Source organism: Zalophus californianus, chromosome 9 (genome assembly GCF_009762305.2).
Source record: "Zalophus californianus isolate mZalCal1 chromosome 9, mZalCal1.pri.v2, whole genome shotgun sequence".
NCBI classification, from domain to species: domain Eukaryota; kingdom Metazoa; phylum Chordata; class Mammalia; order Carnivora; family Otariidae; genus Zalophus; species Zalophus californianus.
In genome coordinates, this window is record NC_045603.1 from 124,577,844 (window position 1) to 124,595,099 (window position 17,256).

General features: G+C 37.7%; 1 protein-coding gene across 1 annotated transcript in view; it reads left to right on the plus strand.

The window, feature by feature from the left end:
- CUBN (cubilin) overlaps window positions 1–17,256 on the plus strand; it is a 265,132-nt gene that overhangs the window by 32,201 nt on the left and 215,675 nt on the right. The window contains exons 16-17 of the mRNA XM_027595548.2: window positions 699–861; window positions 1,813–2,000. Coding sequence (XP_027451349.2) covers window positions 699–861; window positions 1,813–2,000 — 351 coding nt within the window. The remainder of the gene's footprint in view (window positions 1–698; window positions 862–1,812; window positions 2,001–17,256) is intronic.

Below are 17,256 nucleotides of genomic sequence, written 5' to 3' on the forward strand. Positions count from 1 at the left end.
AAAAAGTAATTTGAGTGGACCAAATTGGCCATGTTAAATAGTACTTTGTTCACTGATGTTTGGTGTTCTATGTAGTATAGAATTTGTAGTTACAACAGAATCACAGAGAGGTTAACGTGATTAAGAGATTAAAAACCAACAATTAAAAAGGATTTCTTAGGTCATATGGTCATTATCACGGTACTTAGTTACTATTAGGATTGCACTTCTAAAACACATTAAACTGTCTCTATGTTGTGTCACCCTGACTTCACTTCCTTTCCACCTCTGATCCTTCTGAATACCTGGACCAAGTTGTGAATCAGTCGACATTGCTGGTATTCCTTCTTGCATTTTCTTTGCATATATTCATTTTCTCCATCTCAATTACTAGGAATTTATTATTTCAAAACAAACATCTGGGGGGGGGTGGAAACCAAGGAAAGAAAACATTGAGAAAGATTCATGAGAAAATTTCAAAGTATACATCTAGCCTTGGCATTAAAATTTAGACAGAAGACAAGGCATCAGGGATGATGGGAGAAGGTGACTTCCCCTTCAGTGAATGCTGACTGAGTATTGGATCTGTATGTGATGGGAAAACCTCTGAGAGCCATCAGTTTGAAATGATCAGTTTTCTGAAGTTAATATACAAAATGAGTGGGTTTGTCAAAATCTGACCATTCTGGGCTTAATGATTCTCTTTTTTTTTGTTTTAGATTCGAGATGGTCCTTTGTATCAGGACCCGGTTCTTGGGAAATTCTGTACCACTCTTTCTGTCCCACCATTCCAGACTACAGGCCCCTTTGCCAGAGTTCATTTTCATTCTGACAACCAGATTAACGACCACGGCTTCCATGTCACCTACTTAACATCACCGTGTAAGTAACCTGATCGTTGAGAGCAGCATATGAATGTGAAGGACACTGCCATGCCTTTATGCTTATAGCCTGTATTGACACCTTAAAACAAACCAACAGACCAATGATAAACAATAAAATACTCTATGATTTTTACTTTAGGGCTTTTGTTCTAAACATACATCATTGGGCCCTGATGAGAATTCACAGGAAAAACACCTTTCAGGTCTCAATATCAGGAAAAGTAACCATGAACATCTTTTCACAGGTCCCTTTTCTTCATTTACCCTGGCTTCAGGCTGAATCTAGAGCCAACCTTCTTGTAGACTGTGGAGTCCAAACCCGTTTTCTGTGCATGTCAACTTTCCCTTGAGCACATCCCGCTATTCTATGTTCATCCTTTAGTTAGATTCCTTTTCCTAGTTATATATTTTATTTTGTCACATGTATTTCATAAGCTGCTTCAAATCTTTTTTGGAATGAAGGAGAGCATAAAGGTTTTTAAAGATTTTATTTATTTATTTGACAGAGAGAGACACAGCGAGAGGGGGAACACAAGCAGGGGGAGTGGGAGAGGGAGAAGCAGGCTTCCCGCGGAGCAGGGATCCCGATGCGGGGCTCGATCCCAGGACCCTGGGATCATGACCTGAGCCGAAGGCAGACGCTTAACGACTGAGCCACCCAGGCGCCCCGAGCATAAAGGTTTTTAAAAAGCAATTTGTAGAAGATGATGTTAGATGGGAAGTTAGATCACACATGTCTGAATCTATTTCTTTAGGCACTACATGGATGTCCACAAGCACACATCAACCTGAAAATATACTTAGAGACATAAGTCTGTACAGGGTGCATAAAGTGGGTATATGATTGTATGTGTATATGTGTCAACTTTTAAAAATTGTATTTAATGCCTGAGGGTCACAGGAATGGCCATTCACAGGACCTTTCCCTTCACTTCCCTGTTCTCTTTAGCGGACCTGCATTGTGGAGGAAACTACACAGACCCAGAGGGTCTTCTCTCCTCTGACTTGTCCGGACCTTTCACTCATAGCAGACAGTGTATCTATCTTATAACACAGCCCCTGGGAGAACAAATACAGGTCAACTTCACCCATGTGGAGCTGGAAGGCCAGAGCGGCTGTTCCCAGAGTTACATGGAGGTAACTTTGACTACTCGAACTTTGACTATACCCTTACATGACGTTAATCAACATTTTTATATTCTATAGTGTAGTCGTTGTAGGGCCAGCAGCATGTGGATTTCCTGGATGATCTGGGTATTAGAAATACAGTTCTGTACCCTATCCCAGACCTACTGCATCAGAACCTCTGGAGGTATGCTCAGCAACCTGTGTTTTAACAAGCCCCTTTCCTCCCCTGGGTCATTCTGACTCAGGCTAGAGTCTGAGAACAACTGTTCTAGAGAGCATGAAAGAATTTGCCAAAAATAGATCTATAGATGGTGATACAGGAGATTGGTAATGAAATAGCAAAGGACAAAAATGAAAGCTGAGGCTAGGAACTCATAATAATGCTAAATCACAAGCTATGAAACCGATCCTTAATAACTGAGGTGAATGCAAATAAGTAAGACTAATAAAATTTACTAATAAGACATAGTTTTCATAGATTGTCCAGAAAACTCAGCCCAGAAAAGTAAAAGGATTTGCTATTCAGTGGCAGAGAATTAAGATAAAGCATTGGATGACTATTGTTTTGGAGTATAGGTTTTTTTCTTTCATTAGCCCTGCTTGCTCTCTTTCAAAAATTTTAACTCTGATTTAAATGTGTGTAATGATTGTAAAATGAAGAATATCTGAAACAAAAAGGCAGTTTTGTCTGTCTGGCTTGGTATTTCTTTTGCTTAATTATTGGTCAAGCCACAAATTAAAGTGTTGAGCAAGAGAGACAAAACACTTTTTGTTGGGTGCAGTCATTTTATATAAACTCAGAGAGGCATTGACAATTTTGTTTGTTCATGTGAGTTAGACCTAATTTATTTTTCCAGGAAAAACCTATGTAGCCTCTTGCCCTCTTCCCTCCTTGATATATATATAGTGGAGAAACAAAGAATTTTAGTGTAAGATCTGGACTTAGCTGAAAAATGAAGTACATTGACCATGGGGCCACAGTAATATTTATTAATATTTAGCTTAGTTGAGATACACATTACATTGGTTTCAAGTGTACAACATTATGATTCAACATTTGTATACATTGCATAATGATCACCACATTAAGTGTATTTACTGATTTGTAGCCATACAAAGTAACAATTTTTTTCTTGTGATGAGAACTTCTAAGATTTACCTTTATAGCAACTTGTAAATTTGCAATACAGAATTGTTGATTATAGACCCCATGTTGTACATTGCATCCCCATGACTTATTTATTTTATGACTGAAAGTTTGTAGCATAACCCTCATGAGGTCCATCCATGTTGCAGATAGCAAGATTTCATTCTTTTTTCATAGCTGTGTAATATTCCATTATATATACACACATAACACATCTTTATCCATTCATTGATCAGTGGATACGTAGGTTGTTTCCATATCTTGGGTATTGTAAATAATGCTGCAATGAACATAGGAGTGCATATATCTTTTTAAATTAGTGGTTTCTTTTTCTTTGGTTAAATAGTAAGAAGTGGAATTGCTGGATCATATTGTAGTTTTATTTTCAATTTTTTGAGGAACTTTCATATAGTTTTCAATAGTGGTTACACGCCCACCAACAGTGCACAAGGGTTCCCTTTTAACCAAATCTTTGCCAAATTTGTTATTTTTTGTCTTTTTGACAATAGCTATTCCCACGGGTGTGAGGTGATATCTCATGGTTTTGATTTGCATCACCCTCATATTAGAGATGTTGAGCATCTTATCATGTGCCTGTTGGCCATCCGTATATTTTCTTTGGAAAAATGTCTACTCAGATCCTCTGCCCATTTTTAAATTGGATTGTTTTTTGTTGCTATTGAGTTGTATGATTTCTTTGTATATTTTGGATGTTAACTATTTATTTAATGTATGATTTGCAAATATCTTCTCCCATTCATCATGTTGCCTTTTTGTTGTGTTGATGGTTTCCTTCACTTCGCAGAAACTTTTTAGTTTGATGTAGTCTCATTTGTTAATTTTTGCTTTTGCTGCCATTGCTTCTGGAGTCAGATCCAAAAAGTTATTGCTAACACCAATGTCAAAGAGCTTTCTTCCTATGTTTTCTTCTAGTCTGTGTGGTTTCTGGTCTTACACCAAGTCTTTAATCCATTTTGAGTTAATTTTGTGTATGGTGTAAGATAGTGATCTAGTTCTATTCTTTTGCATGGGATTGTCCAGTTTTCTCAACGCCATTTATTGAAGAGATTTCCTTTCCCCATTGTATATTCTTTCCTCCTTCATTGTAAATTAACTGACCATATGTAGTTGGGTTTATCTCTGAGTTTTCTGTTCTTTTTCATTGATCTGTGTGTCTGTTTCTATTGTAATACTATGCTGTTTTGATTACTCTAGCTTTGTAGTGTAGTTTGAAATAGGGGAGTCTACAGCTTTCTTCTTTCACAGGATGGCTTTGGCTATACAGAATCTTTTGTGGTTCCCTACAAATTATGAAAAATGCCATTGGAATTTTGATAGGGGTTGCATTGAATCTGTAGATTGCTTTGGGTAACCTGGACAATTTAACAATATTAAGTTTCCCAACCTATGAGCACAGAATATCTTTCCATTTATTTGTGTCTCCTTCAATTTCTTTCATCAATGTCTTATAGTTTTCAATGTATAGGTCTTTTACTTGGTTAAATTCTTTCCTAGGTATTTTATTCTTTTTGATGCAATTGTACCAGGTATTGTTTTCTTAATTTCCCTTTCTGATTATTTGTTATTAGTGTATAAAAATGCAACATATTTTTGTATATTGATTTTGCACCCTACAGCTTTACTGAATTTATTAGCTCTAACAGTTTTTTGGTGTAACATATAGAATTTTCTCTATATAAAATCATGTCTTCTGCAAATAGTGGCTGTTTTACTTCTTCCTTTCCAATTTGGATATCTTTTATTTCATCAGTATAGCTACCTCAGCTTTTGTTTGGTTTCCATTTGTATGAAATATCTTTTTCCATCACTTCACTTGCAATCCATGTGTGTCCTTACATCTTGTAGGTAGCATATAGATGGGTCTTTTTTTTTTTTAATGCATTCAGCCCCTCAATGTCTTTTGATTGGAGAATTTAGTATATTTACATTTAAAGTAATTATTGGTAAGTACGTACTTATTGTCACTTTATTTATTGTTTTCTGTGTGTTTTGTAGTTCCTCTCTGTTCCTCTTTCCTTCTATTGGTTTTTCCTTATATCCTTTTTTCCTCGTGGTTTGATGACTTTCTATAGTGTTATGCTTAGATTCCTTTCCCACTACCTTTTGTGTATCTAGTATAGGGTTTTGCTTTGTGGTTACTATGAGGCTCATATATAACAGCCTATATTTATAACAATTTAAGTTGGTAGCACATTCTAAAATTCTACATTTTTACTACCCCACTACATTTTATGTTTTTGATGTTTTGATGTCATTCTATGTTTTTGATTTTACATCTTTTTATTTTGTGTATCCCTTCAATAATTATTGTAGTTGTTTTTTTATTACTTTTGTCTTTTAATCTTCTCACTAGTTTTATAAGTGATTAGTCTACTACCTTTACTGTATATTTACCTTTACCAGTGAGGTTTTGCATAATTTTTTCTGGTAACTGATAAGTGCCCTTTTTTTAGCTTAAAGAAGTCACTTTAATATTTCTTGTAAACTGGCTTAGTGTCAGTCAACTCCTTTAGCTTTTGTTTATCTGGAAAGTTCTTTGTTGAATGATAACCTTGCTGGGTAAAGTATTTTTGGTTGGAAGTTGTTTGCTTTTAGCATTTTGGACATATCATGCCTTTTATTGTTGCTTGCAAAGTTTTTGCTGAGAAATCTGCTAGTAGTCTTATGGTTGTTTTCTTGTACATAACAAGTTGGTTTTCTCTTGCTGCTTTTAATCTCTTTATTTTTTGACATTTTAATTATAAAGTATGTTAGTGTGGATCTCTCTGAGCTCATTTTCTATGGAACTCTCTGGGCTTCCTGGATCTGGTTAGGGATCCCCAGTTAGGGATTTTTCAGCCATTATTTCTGAAAAGAAGTTTTCTGCTCTTTTCTCTCTCTCTCTCCTCCCTGTGGAACCTCTATAATGTGAATGTTATTCTGTTTGATGATGTCCTATATGCTCCTTAAGCTATCTTTATTATTAATTTTTTTTTCTTTTTGCTGCTCTGTTTGGATGAGTTCCACTGCCCTGTCTTCCAGCTCACTGATTCTGTCTTTTGCTTGATCTCATCTGCTGTTGAACCCTCCTAGTATATTTTTCAGAACAGTTATTATGTTTTTCATTTCTGTGGCTTCAGTTTGGTACTTTCTCCCCATATTTTCTATATCTTTGTTGAAGTTTGCATTATGTTCATTCATTCTTCTTCAGAGGGCCATACTTTGAACTCTGTATCAGGTAAATTATTTATCTTTGTTTTTTTAAGGTATTTCCCCTCCTGGAGTTTTATCTTATTCTTTCATTTGAAACATATCCTTCTGTCTCCTCATTTTGCTTATCTCTCTGTGTTTCTTTCTATGTATAAGGTATAACAGCTGTTTTCCCAGTCTTGGATGGGTGATCTTGTGTAGGAGATAAACCTTATCATTTAACCTTGCCCTAAGCCATTGTTGTCTTTTAAACCTTTGTGATTGGCTAAGCAGCCTGACTTTTTCTTGGTAGGTCCCAGGTGTTGAGGGTGTGCCAAGACCTGTGAGTGTTCCAGAGGGGGTGGATCTCAGTCAGCACCTAGTTTCAGCCTAATTAGAAGCTAGACCCTCAGCCAGCAGCTTTTAAGGTATGCAAATATATACAGTCCTGTGGGACCTTGGACACTGCTGGCTCTAGTCCAAGTGATCTAGATGTGTCCCCTTAGCAACAGTTGCAAATGTCAAGGCTTCAGACGAGTGTATGAACTTTTTTCTGAGAGGTATGGGTGAGCTATAGCAAGATCAAGTAAGAAAGATGGTATCCCCCACCTTATGCTTCCTGACAGCACTTCTATAGCCTTTACATATGTGGTTATCCTGAAGTCTGCTCCCCAGGCCAAAACTCCATGTCAGGTAGATAGGACTTTTCCACAGCAAGACTGGGAATGTGTTCTAGTTTGCTGTCTGTGCAGTACCCTGGGGGTGGTAGCCTGCCAAGAATTTTCTCTCCATTTGTTTCAGACCCATAGGATGCAGGCATAATCCTCCTTGGCCCCCAGAACCAGATGCTCACAGGGCATTCTTTGTGTAGACTGTGTTGGCTGGCTGGCTTTGGTGGTGCCACTGTGAAGCAGCATGCAGGGCTGGGGCACTCACTAGGTTGTCACTGGCAAGGTTAAGGTGGAGTGGCACATGGAGGTGGGGTGCTCTCCCAGCTGGTGGGCTGCAGTGTAGAGGTGCATAGGAATGGGGTACTTGCTTGGCCAGCTTAGATGGGGTCATGGAGTACAGCACATAAAAGCTGGGCATGCCTGCCACCACTAGCAGGTTAGAGGGAGAATGCCAAAATGGTAACTGCCAGTGTCTCCATCCCCAGAGGGAATCCCTATAGGTTCCTACTCTTCTGGCAGATGCTTTAAGATCAGCAAATGAATCTCTGCCTCTCCTTCCCATTTTGGTGTGGCCCTTTTATCCTTTGTTGTGGAGAAGCTTGTGCAGGTAGTTTTCAGGTCTTTTTCAGAGGGAATTTTTCTATATGTAGCTGTAGATTTGTTGTGTTCATAGGAAGAGTTAAGTTCAGGATCTTGCTATGTTGTCATCTTGAACTGCCTCTCTGGATTCAGCAATATATATTTTTTTTATTATTATGTTACGTTAATCACCATACATCATTAGTTTTTGATGTAGTGTTCCATGATTCATTGTTTGCGTATAACACCCAGTGCTCCAGGCAGAACGTGCTCTCTTTAATACCCATCACCCAATCCAGAGATTTTTGTCTCAGATGGTGAGGTTAATGTGTATATTCATTCAGTTTATGTTTTCCAAAATATCCCACAAAATACATTAAAGTTTTATACTATGGAGCAATTTAGATATTTTTATGTAAATAAAAATTTAATTTCCAACATCTATTTTTTTACTTTAAGAACAGTAAAAAAATAGCTCACACTTAGAGAGTACTTACTATGCACCAGGTGCTATTCTAAGACTTTAAAATACTGTAATACATTAAGTAGTTAACGATTACTGTCTTTCTACTGTCTGTTGGATGTAGTACATGTTTGACATGAGTTAGTTCATTGAATCTTCACAAAAACCATTATTATTCCTATTTTGATATGAGGAAACTGAGGCCCAGAGAAATTGTCACTTGCCTGTGGTTACATGTTTGGGGAGTAGGGGAGCTGGAAATTCCAGTTGTACTGTTCTCTGATAAGAACAGAAACACAATTGTGTAGCTATGACCACAAAAGGTGGCTCACCTTCCATAGGAAAGAAGCTCTTGTGAGTTTCCCAATTCCATATCTGGCTCCCTGGTCACAGGACTATAGCATGGAACCAGGCACAATGCTTTTCTCAGACAGGCAAAACTGTAACTCTAATTTTTAGGGAAATCTGAGTACCTTTCTATTAGGTGCTATGTGGGGTTCTAATGGCTCCAAGGTGTCATCAAAGCATCTGGAATGATATTCCCTCTCTGCCCTTGAACTACATTCTAATTGAATTTCAATAAGAAGTTACATGAACTCTGAATCATTGTGAAATATTATTATTAAAAAATAATAAAAAAGCATTGAAACATTTAATTTTGTGAAACAGAGTGGAAGAATGTTATGTGGCCAGAATGGGATTTGAGTTAATTTATTGTTGTTAATTTATTATTGCTTATTTTTGTCCAGTCATTTAATGACTGTATAACCTTGGACAGTTTTTTATCTGGATGCTTCAGTTCCTTCTTCCACAAGATGCCCTACCTATTCCTTCAAACTTTGTGAATGTAAATCAAGGCAGTGAATGATAAAAGAAGCTTGAAGAATTAAAAACATTATAAAAATGCAAGGTTTTCCTAGGCCAAATATCCAACTTCTGCCTTGAAGTTGGCCATTGAAGTATTGACATTCTGATGTGCACACACACCCATAAAATCTTTATCAAATTTCCCTCAGGGGTTGTTGATGGAGAAAATATAAGAGCTCTATTAGAAGGACAGGACATATATAGTGATTAGAATAATTGAAACGATTTTCTATTAGGTCCTTGACCATCCTAAAAGGAATACAATCAATTTGCAGAATTTTAGCACCAACAAGGGCCTGAGAGGTTGTCTAATTTAAATCCTTAATTTTTACAAATGAGGAAATTGAGGTCACAAAGATCAAACTCTAGTTTTTGTCAGAATAGGATTTAGATGTACCTACATGGGATTCTAGATAGACATATGCTGACTTCCACCAATTTCTTGCTAATACATCATATCTATCTATTGGGATGGTTTGTGAACTAAGCCCATTTTTTTTAAAGTACATCTACTTCTTTTCATGTCCTTCAGACAGTGGGTATGGAAGAAAGTGATTCTGGAATCATATTCAAATGGCATTATTATGACTCAATATATTGCTCCCTGAAATGGTGATTTCATTTTTAAAAGGGAAAAAAGTGAATATTTAAGCAAAGGAATAAAAAAAAATAATGGTATTTCAGATACATTGGTGGTTTAGAAAGCAGATGACTTTGCCATTTACTAACTCTATTTATAAGAGAGAAAAGACCACCCAAAATTTTAGAAAGAATGAAAAGCTGAGAGGGAATTCTAGAGACATCTAGGAGAATAATAACAAGAAATTTTCTTTTGAATGAATAGATGCACTTCTAAAAATCCTAGATCTTCTCATTATGTGGTTCCAGTTGTCTTGTTGCCATGTGAATATATCCTTTAAATGAAGATATTTAAATAAAGATGTTATTGCCTAGTATATCTTTTTCATCTGTAGTATAGTTTTGAAAGACTTGCTTTTGCACAGTAAGAGAGCTCTGTAAACATTTTGTTTGAGAATAAAACTTAACTATGGAAGATAATAAATGTGGTATTGGTCAGACCCAGTGTAGCATATCTATATTTTTCTTTTTTTTTTAATAAGAAGCACACATTTATGCATTAATGCTTGGATTTATATATCTCTCTCAATTAAAATTTCTACTTCTAGAACACACATTGCCCATGGGTGATGTAATGTGGCTAGTAACAAAAGAATGAGTGTAGCAAGAACAGATCAACTGTTAGTTCATCTGTTTTTGTCTAAGAGAACTTTTAAATTGAATAGAACAAATCAATGAATGGGGCAGAAGCATCTTTCCAGAATAAAAAGCAGCACCTCTCATTAATATTTCATAAGTGACTTAAGCCCTCAGAACTCTAAGTGAAGGACACATAAAAAAGTAATGAAAGTTTAATTTTTAATCCCAGAGAATCCAAGTAGTAGGCTGAATAATTATTTTAGAAGCCTATATGATGCTAAGGCCAGGGCTCGAAATGAGATGTAGAAAGAAATGAATAGAATCTCCTTAACCAATCCTGAATCATCTGACCTTTCCCCACTAAGACTTCTGGTCAGTGGAAGGGAACCACATAAGAGAAGGGGAAGGAGAAGTGCCTTCTGTGGAAGTAGGAGGGCTTCTGGCAAAGTTGTTCCTTCTTAGAAGTGGAAAGCAAACAAAAATAAATGGCATAGAAAAGTAAGCTACATTAAATTTGGTGTCTGAAATGTGGGGCGTGGGTACCTATTCTGCAAGTGGCATTGAATGACAAATGACTTCTTGCTAATCCAAGCAAATTCACAAAGCAGAAATTACATACCTATCTCTTTACAATGTAATGAAACTGGAAGTTAGTGATAAAAAAATTTTTTTTTAAATTTTATTTATTTATTTGGCAGAGAGAGGCACAGTGAGAGAGGGAACACAAGCAGGGGAAGTGGGAGAGGGAGAAGCAGGCTTCCTGCAGAGGAGCCCGATGCGGGGCTTGGTCCCAGGACCCTGGGATCATGACCTGAGCTGAAGGCAGACGCTTAATGACTGAGCCACCCAGGCGCCCCCCCCCCCAAATTTTTTTAATGTCCAAATACTTGGAAATTTATAAACTCTCTTTTAAATAGTTACTGGATTAAGGAAGGAAATAGAAAATTAAATGAAAGACCATGTAGAAAATAACAAAGAGGAAATGCTAGATAGATATCAAAATCTGTGAGACATGATGAAACTCAACTTCCAGGTAAAATCTTCAAAATCTTAAAGAAGGAACTAAACATTGGAAATGTAGGGAAGTACAACAAGCTGAAACACTGGAGATCTTTCTTCCCTCTGAACCTTCTATCACCTCCCTCTCCTCTTCCCGGTACTCTCCACCCTAGCCCACCCAGCTGGCCTTGCCAAGCATTCCCACATCTCCACACATCTTTAGATGGAATCAAATTCACAAAAGATTTCCTTTTGTTTTTTTAGGCTTTGAAGCTATTCAGCTCCAGCCTTGGGATTGGTGGGGTTGAGGGGGCTATGACTTTTGTTCTGCCTGAATATACTTGTTATCCTCAAGGGGATATGCTGGTTAGTCTCATGGCTGTGACTCACTGAATAGTTCTTAAGAATAAAACCCAAATGGCAGAGAAAGAAATAAAACCTCTGACAGCTGAAACTGGAATGTAACTGCAGCAAGCAAACACACTAGCTTAGGCTGAGGAGTATTTCCAGTTAAGCACATGTTGAAATTAATTTGAGTTCAGAGAAAGATGTTTCTAGAGATGGCAGGAAGAAGGGGAAATGGAGTGATGTTCAATAGTTTGCATTCTTTAGCATATTGGATTTGGAGTTTCGGCAGAGGTTAGAAACATTTGGTTGGTTTCTTAGCTCTGTTGTCAACACAGGTCTTTCCACAATTGCTTGGCCATCCTGAACTTTTGTAATGGAGTGACAAAACATGCCATTGCTCCAGGTGAAATAATACTATTGGTTGGTGTAGTGGGAGCCAGGGAAAAGACTGAGATGGTAGCCCTGCTTAGTTGTGGAGGTGTGAGAGATTTACAGAACAGATCCTTGCCATATGTAAAGGAGTTGCATGCTCACGGGGAGACTATAAACCCAATGGGACAAGTGAGACGCAGAGGCTATAGGTAAGGGCATCTATCAAGAGTGCTACAAGCTATTCAGAGGAATCAAGAGGATGGCCAGCTCTCTCTGCTATGAACACAATATTGCAGGGAAACAGGAGAAAGGACTTCAACTCTCTCTTATATTAAGGGCAAGATATTTAACACCAGTAAGCGGCAATTTCCCTAATCTGTAATAGGAGTAGTAATATTAGTCTTCTCAAAAGGATTAAAAGGGATCATCCACTTATTTGTCTATTCATTCTCTAAATATTTATTGAACAATTTCGATGCCAGGCACTATGCTAGGGGATGGGTATATAAAATAGATATTAAACAAGCAAGCATGCAACTGTGTAATTTCAAGTTGGGAAATGTGTCTTGAGGGTAAGAAACAGTCCTATGGGAGAAAATAACAGGGCTAATGACGTTAGTTGGATGGTCAGAGGTAGCTTCCCCAAGGATGGCACATTTTGGGTCTGAGGATGAGAGGGAGTTAGCAATGGAGAGTCCAGAGAAGGAGGATTCCAGTTGGGAGTGCTAATGTAGCTTTAGAGACTGAATTGAGAAGAAAAAATCTCGACAAACTCAAAGAATTGTGAAGAGCCTAGTGTGGCTGGAATCGCAAAGGAGAGGAAGAGAGAAACAAGAGTTAGGCAGAAGCTTGACCTTGAAATGGCTTTGTAGATGGAGATGAAGAACCCAGACATGCTCAGTGCAAAGGGGAACAATTAGAATGTTCTTAGCACAGAGCCCGGAGCACAAGTGAGTGGTTACTAAAAGTTAACCTGAGGATGATTCTGACGGTGATGTTGGGGAGATGAGAAAAGGAGGAGAATGTGACATGATGGAGTTTGCAATCATGTAGGTTCACACTTCTAGGTGAAACTAGACAAGTATTCCTGATTTTGGAAAAGCAGATTTTTAAAAGAATTAGATAAAGGATAAGTTTACTGATGGAGATATCAGAAGAGACACGTTTCATGAGGCATAAAACGCTATGAAATCATGAAACATAATAACAAAAACATAAGGAAATAATTTTAAAACAATTTTTAAAGATTTTATTTATTTTTTTATTTATTTAGAGAAAGAGAGAGAGAGCCTGAGCAGGGGGAGACGGGGAGAGGGAGAGAAAGAATCTCAAGCAGACTGTGCTCAGCGAGGAGCCCAATGTGGTGCTCTATCTCATGACCCTGAAATCATAACCTGAGCCGAAATCAAGAGTTGGATGCTCAACTGACTGAGTCACCCAGGCACCCCAAGGAAATAATTTTTTAATCCCTGTATGGCTTCTCTCATTTCTTATCACTCACTGTTTATTGTCTTATTTGAAATAGGGCCACATCCCCTCCTATGTGCCTAAATTAACCCAAGACTGGTCTGCTGGATCAAGTCTTTATTTAGCTAAGGGGCATTTCCACCTGAAGCTCACCTCACAGAAAGCCCCATGTTAAACACTGCTGCATGGGAGGATTCTGTCTTCAGCTCTTGGTTGGACCAAACCTATGCGCCAGCATATTTGGTTTGCTTTGAATTAACGTTTAATACTTTAAATAGATTTTTGGAATTGTTATATAAAAACAAATCTGGATACATAGCAAATACAAACAAACGAGCACATGCATTAAGATGGGGCTTTGGGACCTGATCCATTCCAGATGTTAAAGCTTACTGCTGACTGGGCTCTAGAGCTCACACTTAAATTTCATATGAACTGTGTTTTTTGGCCCTGTTTATTTTAGCTTTCTCTACAGGAAATCATTCCTTTGTAAGAACTCTGTTTTTGTTGTTTTTGTTTTAATGAGTAGTTTCTTTTCAAGAATTAGTTCAGTCTGATGAGCGCAAAAATCAGAAGTCATTTGGGTGTTCCACAGGCTACTGATTGTGGGTCACAGGCTATATACTGCATCTCTGGGCCTGAAACAATCAGTGTTAGCTGGATTAATAAGGCAATCAATGAGAAATCTGGGCCTGGCCCGCAGAACACTGGAATTCTGAACTGGCCCTAGTCATTTCTTTGCAAATGTGATCCAGTATAGAGAATGAATTTGATGTCATGCCTTTATAAGTGACTCTGGTATGGCTTCACCTGACCTGTTAAGAAAAACTCCTTGTTCATATAAACCAGGCTTAAATACAAATCATCTTTCTGTAGGTTATACTGTAATAACAAACAGTCAATAGCAGTACAACAAATCAAAAACAATAACAAACAAAAAAATGTCTGTGGCTTACAATAGTATACATTTATTCTTTGCTCATGTAAACATATTGGTTTGGGGTCACTGGCAGTTCTGCCGATCTGCTTACCTTGTCCCATCTGTCCCTGGGACCCAGGCTCTTGATCTTGTAAGAAAAGAAAGTAAAAGATGGTTGAATCCTGCAGTGGCCCCCAAAGCTTCTCCCTGGAGATGGCATATCACTTCTGCTCACGTTATGTTGGTAAAGCAAACCCTATGGAAGCCCAGGCAATGGGAAGAATAATTATTAATTTTTCATGGGGAGGCATTGTAAGTCACATGGCAATGAGCAGAGATGTTAGATCCCATTACAGGGAGGGATTTAAATAATTAGGAAAAATAATACAGTCTGTCCTAGTGCATAAGCACAAAAGAAAAAGGGGTTGTTATTGTTGTGGGGGAGGTGAAAATTCACAAGTCCTACAATACATATTGAATGCGGAATGGGCTGCAACAATATTTGAGATCACTTTAGAGCATTTGATGAACTTTATTTGTCTCTTTCAAAGGATTTGTGGTTAAGGTATTGTCATGTCCAGGATCCAGAGAGAATACAGGCTTTCAGATTTAATAAGGTTTCAGTTCCACAGAGACAAAGAAACACAGCCAAAATCAATTGTACTTTCTAGGTTTAGGGCCCTTGAGCCCTATAAGTTCCTCTTAAAACATTTGGACTGCAGCTGCCTTTCTCCTTGCTAAAATCCTTGAATTTCATTAGCGAGGCCCTGGGGAATGGCCCACTTTAGCTTGCTCTGATGCTATTTGGCTGTTTTTCTTCCTTCTTGTCATCTTCTAATGGGCAAAATACGAAAGAGAGACTACAGTCTTAGCAGAGGAGTGTGGAGCCCTGGAGGATCAGAGAGCAGGGTGATATCTTACTCTGTGTTTCCTGCTTCCTGGTTTCCAAGAGCTAGTATGTTTGTGTTGCTAACAAAAATTGAACCATCAAAGAATGCCTTAAAATTAATGAATCAACGAGCATTTGTCAAATACCTATTTGCAAAGTTCTATGTTAGATGCTAAAGGCGTGACAGACATTTTCTCCTCCTTCAAAGATTTGCTGTTTGGTTAGAGAGATATTTAGCATAACTTTAAGACAATATGTGAAATTCGTGTTACAGCTCTTAGAAAGAAACTGGTTTGGCATGAGTCAGTGGAGAGGCATGTGATTTTTAAGGTCTGTGTAACAGTCAATCATATGGCTGTACCCTAATTTATTTAATCACTCTCCTATTATTAGACACTTGGAATATTTTCAGTTCTTGTAATTATAGATCCACTCTGATGTGAACCCTTGTGTGTCTTTGCCTGTATCTCAAATGATTTCCTTATGGTAGAGTGTTAGGAGTGAAGTTACCTGGTCCAAAACTGAACATTTTGAAGACTCCTGATGCATACTGTCAAATTATTTCCCAGAAATTTGTATATGCTTCCACCAGTTGTGAATGGGAGCAACTGTGTTACCATATCCCTGCCAGCTTTAAGTATCAGAACTTTTAAAATCTTCCCTTTATTGCCCATTTCCCTTGGCCTGGATGGATAATCCTTCAAGGCTCAATTTAAAGGTTATTTCCACTGACAAATATTCCATAATCCCCTGTTTGAGTTCAGGGTTTTGGGGTGAAGTCAGTTTCCTTTAAGGCCTTTTTATATCACCCTTTTTCTATTCTGAAATGAAATTCATAAGATGATATAACCTCAACACACATATAATATAAAAAAATAAAGTTGGAAATATAAGATTTAGGAGAAATAAAGTAAAAAATGTACATATTTATTTATTGCATTATGTTATAAGCCCGGGCAAGCTAGACTTGAAGACAAAATGAAACCTTAAGCTATTTTCTCTTTGAATCACTGTGAATGCCACAGTACAGACCCACGCTGACGTGGCTGTGTAGGTTGGTAACAAATTTTCTGAAATGGTTACCAACTCTTGTCAGATTTCCAGGAAAAAAAAACCCACAAAAATCTTCCTTTGATTTGTACTCTATTTATAATCTTGGAATATTCAGTGTTTATTAAAATTGGGCAGAAATATTTTGGGTTTGGTCTATAAAACAGAGCTAGATTTTACACTTAGTAATAGAACTGTCCCTTATATGAGTGTCACATGGGATATAGGATAATTTTTGTGTGTGACACAAAATTATCTCTCACATTTCAGGGTGTTTAGTGTCTTCGGTCCCCAGTCACTAAAAGCCAATAGTGCCTAGCCACTACTGTGTTAGTTGATTAAAACAAAAACAAAAAATGTCTTCAGGGATTTCCAAAATGTCTACTTATGAGGTGCCTGGGTGGCTCAGTCAGTTAGGTGTCTGCCTTCAGCTCAGGTCATGATCTCTGGGTCCTGGGATCAAGCCCCGCATTGGGCTCCCTGCTCAGCTGCTCCTCCAGCTTGTGTGCTCTCTCTCTCAAATAAGTAAATAAAATCTTTAAAAAAAATGTGTAGTTGTGATACCTATTGAGAACCATTGTGTTAAGTAATAATATAGCACCCCATACTTTCCCAAACATAGCACTCATGCTTTTGGAAAAATATGCTTGCTTGTTGTAGGGTCCTTGTAAGCAGTGACTGACCCACCCAGGCCCTGGCACTTACTGATGCCTTGATAATGTTAGTTGAGAAAATGAATTAATATTTGGATAGCTAGATCTTCCAAAATAATTCTATATAACAGGAGTAGTATCTATATGCATGGAATCATTCCCGATTTTGTGAGAAACCTCTAGCGTTTCACCTTTCAAAATGTCAAGAATTGCAATAGCTATTCTTTAGTTCACATTTTTTATGACTAGGCATTTTGCTGAGGAATTCACACTATTGTATCATCTATTTGCTTCAACAACCCCATGAGCCAGGCTTAGATTTAGTAACTTGCTCAGAAGTGCAGGGGCTCTGGCCAGGACTGTGTGACTCCATGGACTGTGCTCCTGGCCCTTATAAGACGTTGACTGTTGATTTAAAACAGGTGGTCTTTATT